Source organism: Muscardinus avellanarius (genome assembly GCF_963383645.1).
Source record: "Muscardinus avellanarius genome assembly, chromosome: 5".
NCBI lineage: Eukaryota > Metazoa > Chordata > Mammalia > Rodentia > Gliridae > Muscardinus > Muscardinus avellanarius.
The window spans coordinates 77493166-77512298 of record NC_137790.1 but is presented as its reverse complement, the minus strand read 5'-3'; the positions used below and the strand labels follow the sequence as shown (position 1 = coordinate 77512298).

The following is a 19133-nucleotide window of genomic DNA, read 5'->3' as shown; positions in this document are numbered from 1 at the left end:
AACAAACAACCTACATAGAATATGGGCAAAACAAGCCGGGCGTGGTTGCGCACGCTTGTAAGCCCCGCGCTTGGGAGGCGGAGACAGGAGGATCGTGCAAGTACAAAGCCAGCCGCGCTGGCTTAAGAGACCCTGTTTCCAAATAAAAAGTATAAAATAGGTCTGGAGTGTAACCTGGAAGTAGAAGGGTTTCCAGGAACCCCAGTACCACCAAAAAAAAAAAAAAAAGAATATGGGCAAAACAAGTATATTCAAAGAGGATATACAAGTGGTGCTGTAGCCTGAAAGTTTGTGTTCCACCCAAATTAATGTTGGAATCCTTATAGCTAGATGTTGGTATTAGAAGGTAGGGCCTTTATTGGGTCATAAAGTGGGACCCTCACAGATGGGATTAGTGACCTTATGAAAGAGGTCCAAGACACCCCTCTTGTGCCTTTTACCATGTGAAGTGACATTGTAAAAATGTGGCTCTATCTAGGAAGTTGTCCCTCACCTTACAGTCCACTAGCACCTGCTAACTTCCTGGACTCCAGAATTGTGAGAAATAAATTTCTACTATTTTATAAGCCACATATGGTGTCAGCACAAACCAAGACAGATATCAAATACTATGGAAAGTTGCTCAACATCATTAGCCATTAAAGAAATGTAAATTAAAGCCACAGTGAAATAATCATTATACAGGTTTCAACATGGCTAAAATAAAAAATAGTGACACCACCAAATGCTGGCAAGGATATGGAAAAATTAGTCATTCCTAAGTTTCTACTGGGAGTATGGTATGCTGCGGTCACTCTGTAGCTGTAAACATTTGAGCAGTTTTTAAAAACTAAACACACAAAAACCACATTCCCCCAACAATTGTACCCCTGGGTGTTTGTTTACCTGTGAGAAATAAAGACTTAACATTTGCACAAAAACCTGTATAGGAATGTTCATAGCAGTTTTATTCATAGTGGCTCCAAATTAACCAATCCAGATATCCTTCAGTAGGTAATTAAACAAATACCCGTGCTATGGAACACTAGTTAGCAATAAAAAGAATAAAACTTGATATACACAACAATCTGGATTAATCTTCAGAGAATTATGTTCATGATAAAAGCCACACCCCAGAGATTACATGCTATATGATTCTATTAGTATAACTTTTTGGTTTTGGTGCTGAGGATTTGACTCAGAGGCCTTCTACCTCTGACCTGCAGCCCCAGCCAGCCTTTTTTTTTTTCCCTGGTGGTACTGGAGTTCTTGGAAACCCTTTTACCTCCCGTCTACACTCCAGACCTATTTTTATCTTTTTTTTATTTGGAAACAGTCTCTTAAGCCAGCACGGCTGGCTTCAAACCTGCCTGATCCTCCTGTCTCCGCCTCCCAAGTGCGAGGATTACAAGCGTGCGCCACCATGCCCGGCCCAGCCAAACTTTAATTATGAAGCAGGGTCTGGTCAGGTTGCTGAGGGCCCGCTAAATTGCTGAAGCTGGCCTCCAATTTGCAATCCCCCTGTCTCAGCCTCCCAAGTGCGGGGATTTACCGTTACAGACCAACATATCTGGCTAACTTTTTTTTTTTTTTTTGGTACTAGGGTGGAACCCAGGGGGTTTTCTAACTCCGGGCTACACTTCCAGACCTATTTTACACTTTATTTGGAAACAAGGTCTCAGCAAGTTGCTGAGAGCCTCACTCAGTAGCTGAGGCTGGCTTCAAACCTGTGCGATCCTCCTGTCTCAGCCTCCCAAGTGCTGGGATTACAAGTGTGCGTCACCACGCCCGGCTTACCTGGCTAACATTTTTAAATTGACAAAATTATAGAGATGGGAAACAGATGAATGGTTAAGAAGAGTGGGGTGGGAGGAGAGTAGGGGTGGCTCTAAAAGGGTCAATGGAAGGATGCTAGTTGAAATGGGATTGTTCTATATTTTTACTGTATCAATGTCAATGCCCTAGTTGCCATATTACAGTGTAGTTTTGCAAGATGCAGCCAGTAGGGGAAATTGGGTAAAAGGTAGCTGACATCTCCCTGTCATATTTCTTAACTGCCCATGAATCTACAATTATTTCAAAGTTAAAAGTTTCAAACAACTATGAGAAAGCAACATTAAAGACACTGAATGTGCAGAGGCTTTAACAAAGCCTTATCACTGAAAGGGTAGTCTATGCTTGAATTAGTCTGCAGCGTTGCCTATCTGATGGGACCTAGTTGGAGTGGGCCACAGGACAGTCAAGCTTCTGCCCGGCCTCCCAGGAACAGTGGCTTCTGGATTGGTTTGTCAGGAAGGCTCTTCCTGCACAGTAGAGTGACGGCCACTTGCAGATGCTGGCTCACTGTCCACCAGGCCAGGCACCCTGGGGAACGGGGCTCCTCTCTGTAGCACTAGCAAGTTGTCCCTGGGCCTAGAGCGGAAGACAATTGGGGCTGCTTTAGGCCAGGTGGCGGCTGAAGGTGTTCCAAGCGCTTCTGCCCCAGAAGCAAGGTCTAGGGAGGGACGTAGCCTGCTCACAGCTTCCTCTTGGCTTACAGACCAACACTGCAGCTTTGCTCTGCCTCCTTGACCCCGACGGGCCATCGGACTTTCGCCAGTGAGGTGAACCCGGTGAGTGGAAGCCCAGGTATTGGGGACCAGCCAGATGGCCAGCGTCCTTCCCTCTGGGCCCCCAGGCTCCGAGACCCTCAGAATAGGGCTTTGGGACTTTTAGGACACTCTTGAAGCACTTTCTCATTTAGCCCTACCTCAAAGCCCCCATCAGTAGTGGGGTATAGTACAGAAGTGAGCACATGTGGGGTACAATAATGAGGCATCCCCACTTCTCCAAGCTAGGATGGACTCGGGGATGTGTCAAGGAGCCAGAGCTCCCACTTGCCCAGCAAGTTGGGGGTCAGGGGTTAGACTCTGAAGCCTCTCATCCCAGGTTTTCACTCCAGTTAATTATATCTAACATTTAAAACATGTCGATTTTTTTTTTCCCTTGCTAGTACCAGGGCATAAGAAGCTTGCTTTTCGTATGGGGTTATTGTGAGGGTTAGACTAGAAGTGCGCGTGCACAGTGCCTTTCACACAGCAAGTAGCACACTTCATAAACACCTTTAGCGATGAAGATGCTGATGACAGTGGTGGCTAATGGTGACTGTAGATGGGGAAACTGAGATCCTGGAATGCAGAAGTTGCTTTCCCAGGGTCTGGGTTGGAGCCTGGTCTCCCGATTGAGTGCAAGATTTTTCCAGTGCGCCTTGATGTTTGGCGACCACCCAGAGGGCAGGCAGGCCAGGCCTCTGCCTCGGGAACCTTAGTTTCTAATACAGTCTGACTTTCCCAAACAGGCCGGCAGCAAAGCGGTTCTGGTCACGGGCTGCGACTCTGGGTTTGGCTTCTCCTTGGCCAAGCATCTGCATTCCAAAGGCTTCCTTGTGTTTGCTGGCTGCTTGCTGAAGGTAAGAGAAGGCTCGTTTTCCTCTCCATTGTCCTTTGCATGTAGCCACTATTTCGTAGTTTCTTTAAAATTGCTTTCCTAACAACTGGCTCTCTGTTGCTTAAAATAAACTGTACCTTTTTCTTGGGTTTCAGTCTCACTCGGTCTTCACAGCTTTTCCATCCATCCGTCCTTCATCATGTGCTCATGTGTCCAGTGCTAATGCTGTGCCTGACTCTTTGCTAGGTGCTGGCCTCTGCCCTCAAGCACCCACTGTCCAGTGGTGAAGGGACACCATGCATAGACACAGCTGAGGAGTTAGAAGGAACTGCGTGCTCAGGGACGTGCCAGACCTTGCACTGAGAGTGCAGAGAAGGAAGGGCTTGATTTGTCATGACTGAGGAGGTGACATTTGTCCTGGGCCATGGAGAATAAATACTGCTGTCATCAGTGGAGACTGGGAGGAATGACAGAGGAATAGCCCGAGGACACTCCTTGGAAGCCTGGAGCTCCTTTGGGACATCAAGTGGAATTTAGGGTGTATGAAGGGAAGCACTGGGACACGAAACTGCAAAAGTTATGTGGGACCGCTCCCCTGGTTTAGAGAGTTGTACAGCCATCATCATAATCCAGTTTCAGGCCATTTTCATCTCTCAGAATTCTTCCTGTCCATTTGGAGGTAAACCCTACACCCACCACAAGTCCTAGGCAGGCACTGGTTTCTGTCTCTTTAGATTGGCGTTTTCCAGGCATTTCACATATATACAGTCAAATAATGCATGGTCTTTTGAGCCAAGCTTCTTTCATTTAGTGTAACAGTTTTGAGATTCATCCATGATATAACATCTGTCAGTAATTTATTCATTTTTGTTGATGAATAATATTCTATTGTATGTGTATGTTATACTTCAAAAACTTCCGTTCAGTAGCTGATGGATACTTGGATTAAAACAGATTTTTGGCCGTTTTGAACAATCTTTCTATGAGCATTCACATTCATGTCTCTGTGTAGACATGCCTCTTTACCTGGTTCCTTTCTATGCAATTTAGAAGCCAAAATCTGGGAATTAGGTGTGCTCATTGCTGTTGGGCATAGGGCATTGTTACTCCTTGTTCTCAGTGACCATTATATAAAATAATATATGTACTAAGAAGTTATAGGCTGTGCATGGTGGCACATGTTCGTAATTCTAGTACTTGGGCTGAGGCGGGAGAAGTTGAGGTCCTCTGCAACTTAGTGAGACCCTGTTTCAAAATAAAGAATAAAATATAGAGAGCTAGGGAATAGCTCAACGGTAGAATGCCCCTGGGTTCAATGGTTCAATTCCCCATACTGCAAAAGAAAAAAAAAACAGAAGTTATATATAATCATACACATATAAACACACTTCATCTATTGATTTAAATTTTTCTAAAAGTGTGTTTGGCTATTGATTGAAGGTATACAAAGTACTGTGTTTATAAATTACTTGGTTTGATTCTTGTTTTTTTCATTATATGTTTTATCATTATATGTTTTTATCACTTATTTGTATTTTGTTTTCCACCATTTTTGTTATTTAATTTTGAAGATCTAAAATGTTAACAAGGCTGTAAATTCAAAATTACAGAGAAAGGTAATCAAAGTAATGTTACTCCTCTGTTTCCTCTTTTTCCCACCCTGTTCCTTTATTTCCCCAATTTTACACAAATGTTTGCCTAGTGCAGAGGCTCCCTTGTAACTTAACAACACGTCTTGAAAGTCCCTCTGCATGACTTCACAGACCTCTTCACATTCGACGGTACCATATTGTGTAGGCAGACTGTAATTTATTCTGTGGAGGAGCATTTAGGTTGTTTTCATATCTTGTAATTATATATAATGCCACAATGAATGTCCTTGTGCATATGTGTTGTTGGGGCTTTATCTTTTGAGATTATTACCATGGATGAGATTGCTTTTAGGTTGGAGTGTAAATGTACTCTCATTTAAAAAGATATTCTTAAGTTTCCCATCATGGAGGTATGATTTTACAGTCCCACTAGTAATGTAGGTCAGTGCCTATTTTCACACAGTTTCACCAACAGAGTATGCCTGAGCTTTTGATTCTTGCCAATTAGACAGATGGGAATTGTATCTCAGTGTAGTTTTAATTTGTATTTCTCCTTTAAGTGCCCGCCGCTTGTTCGTTAAGGGCATGACCCAGAGGCTGCATGTTTACACCTGTGTGCGCTCATTCTGTTCACCATGACTTTGTCACACGGCCTTACCTAGCTACAAGGTAGGCTGGGAACTATAGTAGGTATTCTGATATGATATGTGCCTGCTTAAAAAGTCAGGGGTTCACCTGCTGTACAAGGGAAGAATGGACATTTTTCCAAAATGAAAACACCGTTTTTATTTAGGAATCCAGATATGTTAGTCATCTTTCTGTCAACATAATAAAATACCTGAGATAATCAACTTATACGGGGAAAAGGTTTATTTTGGCTCACAGTTTTAGAGGTTCTAATGGATTGGAGTTGTTCACCTCAATGCTAAGAAGCAAGAGGAAGAAGGAACCAGGGTCCCACATCCCCTTCCAGGGCATGTCTCCCATGACCTAAAGATGTCTTGCTGTGCCTCACCTTCTAAAGGTTCCCAACAGTGGCACCCTGGGACCACGCCTTTAGCACATGGTCCTTTGAGGGGTGAGGGTATTCAAAATCCAAACCATAGCACCAATGATTTCCCCCCCTGGTGCCAGGGATTGAGTCCAGGGCCTCAAACATGCTAGGTGAAAGCACTCTACTGCCCAGCCATTGTGCCAGCCCAAGAAATTTTTTATATAAGTTTTTTTTATTTATACTAGTTTTAATATCCTTATAAAAGTGATCTCTCTGTAAAGTTAACTTTTCAATAATATAAACAATACAATCAGTGAAGGGTTTATTTGCCTTTTACTTTTTTTTTTTTTTTTTTTGGTGGTACTGGGGTTCCTGTAAGCCCTTCTACCTCCGGGCTACACTCCCAGACCTATTTTTTACATTTTTATTTGGAAACAGGGTCTCCTAAGCCAGCACGCGCGGCTGGCTTCGAACCTGCGCGATCCTCCTGTCTTTGCCTCCCAAGCGCGGGGATTACAAGCATGTGCCACCACGCCCGGCTGTCTTTTACTTTTTACTTTCTACTTTTTACTTGAGATTTGGGATTAAATTAGGGGCATTCTACCTCTAAATTATACCCCCAGCCCTATTTTATTTTTTTTATTTTGAAGCAGGGTCTTGCTAAGTTGCCAAGGCTGGCTTTGAACCTGTGATCTGCTGTCTCAGCCTCCCAAACAGTGGGATTACAGGCATGTGCCACTGCACCCAGATAATCTTTACTTCTTTTGGATTATGACTACTTCATATTCATATTCATAATAAATTCAAACAATACAGAAGTGTATGATATAAAAAATTAAGTCTTCCCAATCTGTTTCTCCAAGGTCACTTAAGTTCAGGTGTACATATTCTTTGTAACTTTTGCTGTTATAAACAAAGCCCCAGTGAGTAATATATATATAATCTTTGCATGCTTTTGCAGACAGTTCCTAGGAAAAATTCGTAGATGTGAAAGCACTAGTTGGAAAGGTCAAGAGCATTGCTGTGATGCTGGCTCTTGGCACAGGGAGAGGAAGGTCTGATACAGGGGTCCAAGAGGAGCTCAAGACTGACAGCAGGGTTCATGGAGTCCATTTTTTCAGTACCTCTCAGGCATCTGTGCTAGGATCTGTCGTAGATGTCTGCAGTGCCTTGGAGCATCAGACCACGGGGATTCTGCTCTGAGGAGCATTGGAGGGACCGCTGTGTGGACAACTGTATTAAAGAGAGTAACGTGTTTCCCTGGTGCCTGTGTGCTGTCTGTGGAAAAGAGACGTCCATGACACTGCGCCCCTCTCATACCTGAGGCGGCATCCCGGGAGTGCTTTCCTGGTGGAGCCCTCTGAGAGTGACGCACCAGCTCCGCCGGGCCTCCCTTGTGGGTCTGCCCAATACCTGCACATCCAGGGGATTTCAGGGCCAAGCATCAGGCCCACGGAACCTCCAGCCTGGCTGCTGTGTGCAGGCGGGAGCCAGTGTGACTGGCTCTCCAGGCCCCCGGCCTGGGTAGAGACTCATGAACCCTGCGTCTTGCTGCTTCAAAGGGTCACTGGAGAGCCTGCTTTCTGATAGGAAGCCTGTGGTGCTGATAGTTAAGGGCTAGAGGGATGTTAGAGGAAGATCAGCATCCCCCCATCTGATGCCTGGCTCCTCGGCACTGGCCCTCATCCCCCATTCTCCAGCTCCCCCCCAGCTCTTCAGAGTGATCGTCTGCAGCACCTTCGCCCCATTTGACGTGACCCCTCCGCCATTTTCTCCTACATCTTTTTGAAACTGTACAGTGTGGTTCCCCAACCTTGGGTAGGATCCACCTGGTAAAGACTGCCTGCAAGGCTCAGCCTAACCTGGGGAGAACTTGCCGGACAGGTCCTGGCCACCTGGGCTCCTGCCCTGCTGGGGTGACCTCAGTGCCCTCAATAATCTCTGAGCTGGTGAGTGGGCATTTTTCTCCACCACTTTATTCTCTTGGCGGCTGCTCCGGTCCTCTTGTAAGAGGCACCTCTGATTCCACGCAACACGCAGAAAAAGCACGGCCGATAACATTGTGACTGGCAATGCTTGATTTTCACGCTGAGCACAGCTCCTCCCTGTTGTGGAAAGGATGTGGGTTGCAGCATAGCGTGAAATGTAACCATACAAGCTGCCGTGTGGTGTGAGGGCTGGTGACAGAAGATGCTAAGTGTGCGGCATGCTCTTCAGGACCACAGACACTCAGTGAGTGACGTCTCCCTTTATTAAGGCCCCATGGCAGCTGACCAGCATCCCCTTTTGGACCCCTGTCCACCACTAGCCTCGCAGCCACCGCGCCCTTCTGTCTCCACACCACCCTCAAGATGGCTTATGGTGGCGTCCTCTTGACTTCCTGCAGTGCTCCATCCTCGTGGGCTCCCTCTCCTCAGTATCCTCAGCTGTCACTGCTTTGGGGAACTTTTGGGAAGTTCCTCCTGCTTGCTCCCCCACCCACCACAACTGCCCACGGTGCTCACCTGTCTCCTTCCTCAGAATGTGACTCTCAAGACAAAAGCTGTGTTCCTCACACAGAGCCAGAGGGTGACAAAGGCCCGAGGCCTGTTTGCTAAATGACGCTTTTTTTCATGCTTAACAATACCTGAATTTATGTGGTATTTCATAGTTTAGCAGGTTTCTTAAAAATATGTTTCCTTATTCCATTAATCTGAGCAGGTCAGGACAGGTAGCAGCATTCTGTTTTACAGTCAGAGAAGCTGAGCACCTGTTGGGGACCACACCTGAGTACGCAGGGCCTGCTTAGTGACTGAACTGGAACTGGAGCCTGGCTCTGGACTCTCTTGCCAGCTTGGGCTCAATGGGCCCTTGGCTTAGGATGGAAGTGGCAACCTGGCAGTCTTCTGGTTATACGTGGCCTGTGGATGTCTTTGGCCCACACAAACTTTTCAAGTATTCACATTAGTTCAACTAATTAGTTGCCAGCACTTAAAAAAATTAGAAGAAATTGCAGTTGACTAGCTTACAAATTTAAGCTAGTCTGGAAGCCAGGCACAGTAGCACACGCTTATAATTGAAGTATGTTGTAGGCTGAGACGGGAAGACCACAGGTTCAAAGCCAGCCTCAGCAACTTAGGGAGACCCTGTTTTAATTTTTTTTCTAGGGTCTGGGGATGGAACCCAGGGGCATTCGACCTCTGCCCTATTTTTTATTCTTTATTTTGAAACAAGGTATCATTAAGTTGCAGAGGGCCTCACTAAGTAGTTGAGGCTGTTTGTGAACCATGATCCTTCAGTCTCAGCCTCCCAAATGCTGGGATTACAAGCATGCACTACCACACCCAGACTTCAAAATTAAAAAAAAAAAAAAGACTGGGGGGTATCTCAGAAGTAGACCGTTCCTGGGTTCAGTCTCCAATTACACACACCCAAGTATCTGGCAATTCTGGGCTTTCATACCCATTAGGACAAAAAGCTGGCATGTGCTGTAGTCCTGTGCCCAGCCTCCGCACCATCTGATAGCACCACCCTAGGTGGGACAGGTCTGCTTGTACTCCAGAGAGTCCCACCTGCTGTCTTCAGCGAGCCCAAGGCTTTGGCAGAGACTCAGCCAGCCCCTCCTGTGACGGGACCCTAGTTCTAGATTCTGCCCCAGGCTGGAAAGCAGGAGATGGATGCAGCCTCTCTCTCTCCCCAGGACAAAGGGGACGCTGGGGTCAAGGAGCTGGACAGTGTGAACAGTGACCGCCTGAGGACCATCCAGCTCAACGTCTGCAATGACGAGCAGGTGGAGAAAGCGGTGGAGGTCGTGCACTCGAGCCTCAAGAACCCTGAGGAAGGTAGGGCCCCCTTGGGGCAGCAGGGGCAGCGTGTGGGGACACTGGAGGTGTCCTGTCCATGATGCCACCCTCCATGTGCTGGCATCCTGCTGAAAGGCTCTTTTTTTTATTGTTTAGGATCTTCCTCCTGCACAGAGGAGGAAATGGATTAAGTAGACACACCGTGTAGTAGGGCAGTATAAAATATAACCAAAGGCGATTTTGGCATCCCTGGGAGTGCTGGATGGATGTGCTCTGGTTCGGGCCAGTTCAGGCAGTACCCACTCTGGGCTGAGTACTGGGGACACAAAGATGGCCACAGCACAGTCTGTCCCTGAGGACCTTGTCTTTCAGTGGGGGCTGGTCTCAGCAGCAGTGTGCCCTGAGAGGCAGAGGCAGAATCATCTTGGGAGCGGGGTGAGAACAGGCCAGCCTGGCAGAAGGTGGGGAGGCCCCTCCAGGAGGAGCAGGGCATGCACAGTGCTGGAGACACCAGGTTGCAGGGGCAAGGTGAGCAGTTTTGTCTTGGGGTCTAGTCTGGTGGAGGTGGTGACAGCATCTGAGGCTGTGGCGGGAGGTCACGCAGGGGCTCGGATGCCAAGCGGAAGGAGTGTGGCTGTTCTCGAAAGCCCAAGGGGTTTCCAGGTACGACTTATAAAGCTCATCCTGGGGACCACAGTGACCATGCAAAGGGTAGGTTTAAAGGGGGAGTGTGGGTTCCAAAGTCCTGAACCAGGATAGCGGGCACTGGGACAGTGGTCAGACTGGAGAAGTGCTGAGAAGACAAAGCTGGGGACTTGGAGGCCTGGATGTGGGGATGGGGGAGAGGCAGGAGGTCCCTGCCCTACACCCCAGGGGCTCTCACGCAGGCACAGATTGGGTATGGGAAGATGCCAAGGTGCCATGGGACTCCCAGGGAAGTATCCAGAGGGAGCCCTGGGGAATGTGATCTTTTAGGGGCCAGGAGAGAAGACACAATTGTCTGAGAGGTTGAATAGGATGCCCCAAAGCTAAAGGAGCAGAGAGTTTAGGGGGCAGAAGCCAACAGGGTGAAGTGCTGCAGGTGCCTCTGGCATGGCACTCGGGGGTCCCCTGTTCCGCCAAGTGGAACACCAGGGGGCGCTGTCACAGAAGATCTGGCTGCAAAGATAGGTGGGGCTCCAGGGCTGGGCAGCTTCTGGGTAAGAGGTGTCTGAGCATTTGACCTTTGTGCCCCCAGCAGCCCAGGCAGAAATGGGATGCCTCTTTCAGCCCTCTGCTCTCTGGTTGCTGGGTGGTGTGTGACCCGCAGTGTACAGCTGTGCTGTGCTGAGCAAGCATCAGTCCCATGGAAGTACTGCTCTCTGAGAAGCCCACTGTGGTGGGGTTTCTGAGGCTGTCTGGGGAAGCTGCTGCTCAGCAGGCAGCCTGTCACTGGTATCACCCAGCAGCCTGGTGCCGCCCCCACACCCATGACAGCCTGGTCAGGGCCCCTGTGTTTTTCGAGGAAAGGCCTGTGAGTTACCCAAGTCACTGAACATTTGTTTAATAATTAACAGGCAAAGCCTACACTCCTGTCCCATTAAGGAAAGACAGGATGGGTCCCACTGGGATGATTACCAGCCCGGACCACAGCCTGCCTGGCCCTGCATCCACCCTGGCAGCAGGGAAATTGCCTTCATATACCATTAGGCAGGAGAACAGCTGCAGTCAGCCCAGAGCCCTGCAGTGCAGCCTGTGGCTTTGTGGGGATTTCACTTGCCCACGGGAAGGAGTCGTCGCCAAGGTCCTAGCACAGAACGGGGCTGCTCGGGGCTGTGGTCCTTGTCCCCCGCATGGGGCAGACCACCTCCATTTGTGTGCTGAACTGGCCAGTCCAGCAAGACGGAGTCCCCACCCAGCCTCACAGTGGGAGGCACTGACCCTGCCCTGGGATGCCGCTTAAACCCAACACTAGCTCTGATGCAGAAACCTTTCCCTGCTGCCCTTCCACATGATGCGTTTTGGGAGGAACCATGACCTCCCTTAACCAATATATCAGTTTTAGAAAGAAGATTTAAAGATTTTTAGGGTCCAAAAGGGAAAATAAATCTATCAGATATGTGGTTGCATGCCTTATCCTTTTCCCTCTTCCTCCCCCTTCTCTCCCTTTCTTCCTTTCCTCCCCCTTTCACCCTGGCCCCCTCCCCCTCTCCCTCTGGCTTTGGGGGTCTCTCCTCTTAATGCAGCACCATCTTCCTCCTAGGGCAATGCCAGCTTTGAGCACCAGGTGGCGCCCTCCCAGAGCTTTCCCACCAGGCTGAGCCACCTCTGGTTCACCTCCCATCCAGACAGGAAACTCTCAGAAGAGGTGTCCTCCCCTCCCTTAGCTATTGGGGCACCATTGATGGTTCCATGGGAACAGTTGTGACCAAAGCCTGGAGAGCTGCTTTTGGGGGTAAGATGAAGGGGACTGTCTGATTAGAGTGGCCCTGCCATCTGCCATTGTCCCCTTTCTTCCCCAGCAGGTCTCTGAGACACTGGCATCTGGAGTCTGTGCAAGCCCTCCCTACCCTCACCCTAAAGAAGTGCTGGGCAAATGGGCCAGCGGGCAGACTGTGGGCATGGCCTAGGCCAGCGGGCAGGCTGTGGGCACCTTGGCATTGTTACCACTCAATCTTAATTACACTTACTGTGTACCTATTGTATATTGGTAGTATGCTGAACACCAGAATGGGCCTGATATTGCTGGAGGAACTTGTAGCTGAACACCAGCAAATGGCTTCAGGACAGTACCTCTGAGGAGCAGCTGTAGCACTGGGGGCACTGCGCTCGGACAGGGAGGCCCTCTATCCTGCATGCCTGTGTCTGGGAGGGGGAGGCCGGACTTGCTGTGGGCTTCGCCTCTTAATAGCAGTGTCGCTTGGGCGTGAACCATCACCTATGTGGCCCTCAGCCTGCCCACCTACGAATTGGAGAACACGCACTGTGAGCTGCCTGGTGCTCCTGGCCAGATCCCACCACTGCAGGAGCTTGGGGAGAATTTCAGCAAATCTGCTCTCAGGCTGAGGGTGGGGAGCTGAGCAAAGGCAGGAGGGGCTGCGATGTCAGGGGAGTGGCAGAATACAGGTGGGCGAGGGGCCTAGAAGGGCCTGTGTCCTGTGCACTGTGTTCTTTGCTGCTGGCTGGGAACCCAGGAAGGGGGAAGTGACTGATGGGGGACAAGCCTGGGGCATGAGGCCTGGGCAGAGGCTTTTCTGTAGTACGGGAGAGAGTCAGGGAAAGAGGAAAAAGGAAAGAAGAGCAGATTCCAAAGACTCAGCAAAGAAAACCAACACCCATAGCATGGGGCTAAGGTGAGGGCCGTGTCCTTGGCCTGGCCCACGTCCCACCTATTGGCTGGGTGACACTGAGCAAGTGATCGGCCTGTCTGTGCTCAGTGGCCCCATCGATGGGGTCAGGTGAGTTAATGAGCTGGCCTGGTGAGGTGGGCAAAGTGCTTAGTTCAGGGCCTGGCGGCTCCATTCTGATCTTTCATCAGTTGTATTGACAGCTGGTGGCTCAGCAGTGAAGGAGAGGAGTCCAGGATGAAAGTGAAGCCGATAAGGAGCAGCAGTGTGGGCGCTGGGTGTGGCTGGGAAGAGCTGTGATTCCTGAGGGGCCGTGACATACACCCAGCCCAGGGGAACGTTGTTGAGTTTATTCAGAACGTTGGCTGAGGACTCGAGCGTGCCTATCAGGACAGCAGCACCATAATCCAGGAGCCTGTGCACTCACAGGTCAGGTTTAAGCTTTTTTTTTTTTTTTTTTTTTTTTGATGGTAGTATCAGATATGATTGTTTTCTATTTAGGTGGAAAAGGATGTGCACATGTACACACACACACACACACACACACACACACACGTTATAGGTCACATGATAATGTCCCATTGAGTCAAACAGAACTATGAGAAATTCCACAGAGGAGGTACCTCATGCTTCAGGAGAAGCAGGTGGAGGACAGGACACGGGAGCACCTTCCTCGGGGCCAGGGAGGAGGCAGGAGATGCTTGGGTGTTTAGTGCCCAGGGACCAGCAAGTGGCCAGGAGTGTTAGGGGAAGGAGCCAGGGGCAGGGTCCTCCGCAGGCTCCAGGCCCCTAGAGACCTGGAGAGTGCCCACTGGGCCAGGGCTTGGCTGGGAACCCAGAGGGTGCCGTAGGGGATGGAGAGGGCAGAGTGTGACCTCAGAAGCCCAGCCATGGAGGGAAGGAGAGCAGATGGCATGGTTAGAGAAGGCTGTTTAGGATACAGAGACATGGTATTTATTTATAGACATTCATTTACCAACACATTTATTGAGCACCTAATGTGTACCGTGTTGAAGGGAATGCGCCGGAGATAAGGGGAAAGTTGACATCACATAAAAGAAATGGAAGGATTGGTGCGGAGGGGAAGAGGCCCAAGAGTCGGCCATGACAGTAGGGAGAAGCTTCCTGCTCCTGGGAAGAAGTGGGACCTGCAGCAACAGGGTGGACGCTGTGGGTTGCCAGGGATGAGTCTCCGTGCCCGTGGGTCTGCTTAGAGGTCATGAGGTCACAGGGAGACCTGAGAGGCCTGGCAGGCAGGCTGGGGAGTGGGAGTGGGCGCTGCACAGCCACTTTGTTAACCAGCAATTTCCTTTCCTTAATAAATGCCCTTAATTCTCCATAATTGAAGAAGGCACCAGAGGTCAGTTGATGAAGGTTTAATTTGGGCGAGACGGAAGGAAAGCAACTAGAGACCAATTACACTGTCATTTCCACAACTCATTTCCGCGATGAGCTGGGAAAGTGGGGCAGGGGCCTGCGGGCTGGGGGGGAGGGGAGCGCAGGCCGAGCCGCACCTTGGAAAGGGGCTCAGGACTTCCAGCCGCAGGAGACTGAACCCTGAGGGTCTCCACAGTGGAGAGGCAGGGCCGGCCTCTGTCTGAGGCTGTGATCCATCCAGTCCTTGCATTCCAAAGAGACGTTTTACAGCTCACACACACAGGTTCAGCCAACTTCCGGATGAAGTTTAAGCCTGCTCTCTTCAGAGCCCCTAGCAGCTGTGAGACAATTGTGATAGTAAGTTACAAAAAAATAGTGATAATCAAGATTAGAGATTTTGAGGGGGATACTGGGGATTGAACCCAGGGGCATTCCACCTCCAAGGTACACCCCCAGCCCAGTTTTCTTTCTTTTTTTTTGGTGGTGGTACTAGGGGTGGAACCCAGAGGCTTTCTACCTCCGGGCTATACTCCCAGACCTATTTTATATTTTATTTGGAAACAGGGTCTTACTAAGTTGCTGAGAGCCTCACTAAGTAGCCGAGGCTGGCTTCGAACCTGCGCCATCCTCCTGTCTTAGCCTCCAAAGTGTGGGGATTACAAGTGTGTGCCACCACGCCTGGCTTTGATTTTTTATTCTTTATTTTGAAACAGGGTCTCACTGAGTTGCAAAGGGCCTCACTAAGTAGCTCAGGCTGTTCGCAAACCGTGATCCTCCTGTCTCAGCCTCCCAAATGCTGGGATTATAAGCCTGTGCCACCACGCCTGGCCAAGCTTAGAGATTTAGAAAACAGACAAAACACCCAAATCATACTGTGTAGCCAAATGTAAGCAAGAGGCTAAAGAAGCCCCAAGAACCAGCACCAATGTTCTTGAGTCTCTGAGAGCCAGCTGTTCTTTACCACTTTTGTAGGCAACAGTGAACCCAGGTGTACTGCAAGTGTACAGGTATCCTCTGAGCTCTGTGGCTTCCCACAAGCTGCAGAGGTGTGTACAAGACCACATGTACACACAGAATAGTGGTGAATAGGTCACTGAGACCCAGGGCCTTAACATGTGACAACAGGCAACAGTGCTATGGCTCAGAGGAGGAAGAGGAGAGCGGTGTGATTTTTAGGAGGGTCTCGGGTGGAGCAGCACTGCTGGGCCCGGCCTGTGAGCAAAGGATGACTGAGCCCCTAACTACTGTGTGACCTTAAGTTTGGGGGGTGGACCTTTGTGTGATCCTCCAGAGGGGACGTGGCCTAGAAAATTCCTGAGGCTTCTTTGGCTTCTGAAAAAAAGGAAGATGTCACTGAAAGCTCAGAGGCAAGAATGAAGAAATAGGTGGAGGCGTGGAGTTGAGAGAGGGGCATAAAGCGGGGTGAGTGTTTGAATGGGAGTGTCACAGGCCAAGGGCCCTGGCAGGGCTGGGTCATGACGGCCTTGGAGAATTGATTCCAGTGGAAATAAGTTGAGGCCCAAATTTTCCAGACATGAAGTATATTCCAGACAGCCAGGACTTTTAGCCTGTCTACCTCCTGTCATTCTTGGGTGATTCTAGAAGTTCCCTGACAGCCTTGGGCAAGAGTCTGGGCGGTCGTGGGGAAGGGAGATAGAGTTGGGGGATGGAGTACGCTGCAGGCCAATGGGTAATCACAGTTCTGTCCGTGCCTGTGCAGGGATGTGGGGCCTCGTTAACAACGCGGGCATCTCCACATTTGGGGAGGTGGAGTTTACCAGCATGGAGACCTACAAGGAGGTGGCGGAAGTGAACCTCTGGGGCACAGTGCGGACAACGAAATCCTTCCTCCCCCTCCTCCGGAGAGCCAAAGGTGAGTGGAGGAGACAGCCCTTCCTGCCCCAAATGTCCAGTCAGAGGCAATGTCCGCAGCAGCAAAGCTGAGCCCACGAATCCAGCACCATGGGAGTTGGGCAGAGGTGCGTGGCCAGGTAGGGGAGAGGGGTATGTGGCTTTTCAGAAAGTAAAGCAGGTGAGAGGTCAGTAGGTGGCCCATAGCATGTGGCTAAATAAATGTTAGTGTATCCATTCTATAGGTAATTATACAATAATGATTATTATTATACAATTATACAATTATATTTATATATATTTATATACATTTATGTATAACTGTATAATTATACAATTATATTATTATACAATGATACAATTATTATTCAATAATTGTGGTGTTGTTTAAAAAATAATAGTAATCAAGGTTAGATATTTGGAAAACAGACAAAACACCCAAACTATACCACATAACCAAATGTAAGCACCCCCTCCCCAAGAAGTCCCTGGGTCTGGTTATCTCCCTAGAACAGCAAACCACTGTAGCAAAAAGGACACGATCATAGATGAATCCTAGCCACAGCAGGCATGAACAGAGTACAGCTGTAGGTTTTAACAGGAAATTCAAAGCTTCTGTGACTTCAAACTTAACAGTTTCTGGAAGGTGCCTCCCATAGTGCCCAGGACAGCCTGTGTGCTCCTCCCTGGGCACATCCCCAGGCTGAGCTGGCTCCAGGGCTGGGAGAAGCTGTGGTGGCCCCTGCGACCCCAGGCTGAGCCATGGCAGAGCCCTTTCAAAGTCACCTTTCAGTGCCTGAGCCCCTGCCTTCACGTCCTAGAAGTCAGCTTGAGAGATCCTTCCCCAGCCCCAGCTCTAGCCTGCTTCTCTTGTGTGCCCATTTTGGGCCCTGTCCAGGCAGGAATAGGGCTGGAGGATGGTGCCCGCCAGCACATGTCTTTTCTCCTCTAGGGCACCTCAAAGCTGTCCTTGCCAGTCCTGGCCCTGGGCTCCTCCCTCTGTAGACACTTCCTCCCCAGCACTGCCAGCGGTCAGTGCACGCTGGGACTTAGCAGGCTTCTCGTCCACATAGCTTACTAGGAGAGCTGCGTTTTAAGCTCCATGTGGGTGAGGATGAGGGTTTAGGCTGTGTTTCTTTGTGCCCAGCATCAGAACTCCTCTGCAGTTAACACACAGGTCCACACGCGCATAGCTGGCCCACCTCCCACCATCTCCCGCTGCATTTTTACCCCAAGGCATTACACCAGGCAGGGCTCCATCTGGTTTTGAGTTAGTTGTGTCTTGCCCATCATCCCTGCCCTCTATGCAGGCCTGCTTCTCACACAGCTCCCCTCCCCGTCTTGCCTGCAATAGCCTGGTTTCCAGGGAAGACCAGGGAAGCTGACTTTGATGGGTGGGCTGAGCTGACCCGGGTGGTTCCGAAGCAGTCCCAGCCAGGCCTCTGCTGCAGGGCAGTGCCACCTGAGCGGGTGTTGGCTGTCTCCCTCTGTAGGCCGCGTGGTCAACATCAGCAGCATGCTGGGCCGCATGGCCAACCCGGCCCGCTCCCCGTACTGCATCACCAAGTTCGGGGTGGAGGCTTTCTCCGACTGCCTGCGCTACGAGATGCACCCGCTGGGTGTGAAGGTGAGCGTGGTGGAGCCCGGCAACTTCATCGCCGCCACCAGTCTCTACAGCCCCGAGCGCATCCAGGCCATCGCCAAGAAGATGTGGGATGATCTGCCCGAGATCGTGCGCCAGGACTACGGCAGGAAGTACTTTGATGAGAAGATCGCCAAGATGGAGACCTACTGCAACAGTGGCTCCACAGACACGTCCTCCGTGATCGACGCTGTCACACACGCCCTGACCGCCTCCACCCCCTACACCCGCTACCACCCCATGGACTACTACTGGTGGCTGCGAATGCAGGTCATGACCCACTTACCCGGAGCGGTCTCCGACATGATCTACATACACTGAGGAGTTTCCCTGCGACCTGCTGGGGACCCCTGGTGGGAGGGAGGGGGAGGGAGCTCATATAGTCACCTCGTGATTAACCACTTGTGGAGTATCCATCCTGTCCTAGGGGGACCTATTTTTTAGCATTAACCAGAGGGAACAACCCAGCCTGACGTGCTCACCTGTGGTGGGTAGCTCGGGCCTTCACAAATGGGGTGTCGTCAGAGCCCCCGAGCCTCAGACAAACATGGTGCATCTGACTATCTGGAGTTGATTTCATAGAAAGATTTGGGGAAAACATCTTTATGTTAAAAACAGATTTGTTACAGAATAGAATCCACATTCCTTTACATCTTTAAGCCAGGCCATCAATTCAAAAAATTGTGATCCTTAAACCAGCCTCATGAATAAAAAGGACAGATTTTTTTTTTCCCTGCACCTAAATAACTTGCAGTTCAGAGAGAACACTTGAACTAGCCCATTTATTGCTCATGAGCAGGCCATGTCCTGTGTCCCTCCACTGCCACAGAAGCGTTCCTTTGCATTCCAGGGCCACTCTAGATCCCTTTATCCAGGAATCCTCTGACCAGCTCTGTGTTCTCTGAGCCAAGCACACTAAGTGCCACTGTGTACCTCTCGCACATCCATGGTGCTATGTGACTGCTGGCTAGCAACCAGTAATTCACAGCTGGCTGTGTAGCGGGGGAAGGAATCATTCTGGAAACTTCCATTTGGGATTTATCTACCCTCTCTGAGGACTCGGGCTACACAGGTGTGGAGGTAGGTGCTCCTCCGTCAAGGGAAGTGTGCGTCTAGCCTGGGTCTGCTTGGTTTGCCCGTGTTGAGGCAGCTGTTGACTGGGCT

At 49.9% G+C, this 19133-nt stretch overlaps 1 protein-coding gene across 1 annotated transcript in view; it reads left to right on the top strand.

Annotated features, from left to right (window-relative positions):
• BDH1 (3-hydroxybutyrate dehydrogenase 1) overlaps positions 1-18290 on the top strand; it is a gene marked incomplete at its 3' end in the record, with an annotated part of 29122 nt that extends 10832 nt beyond the window's left edge. The window contains exons 2-6 of the mRNA XM_080695620.1: positions 2519-2591; positions 3317-3427; positions 9671-9812; positions 16197-16349; positions 17821-18290. Coding sequence (XP_080551746.1) covers positions 2519-2591; positions 3317-3427; positions 9671-9812; positions 16197-16349; positions 17821-18290 — 949 coding nt within the window. The remainder of the gene's footprint in view (positions 1-2518; positions 2592-3316; positions 3428-9670; positions 9813-16196; positions 16350-17820) is intronic.
• Between the last annotated feature and the right edge of the window lie 843 nt (positions 18291-19133).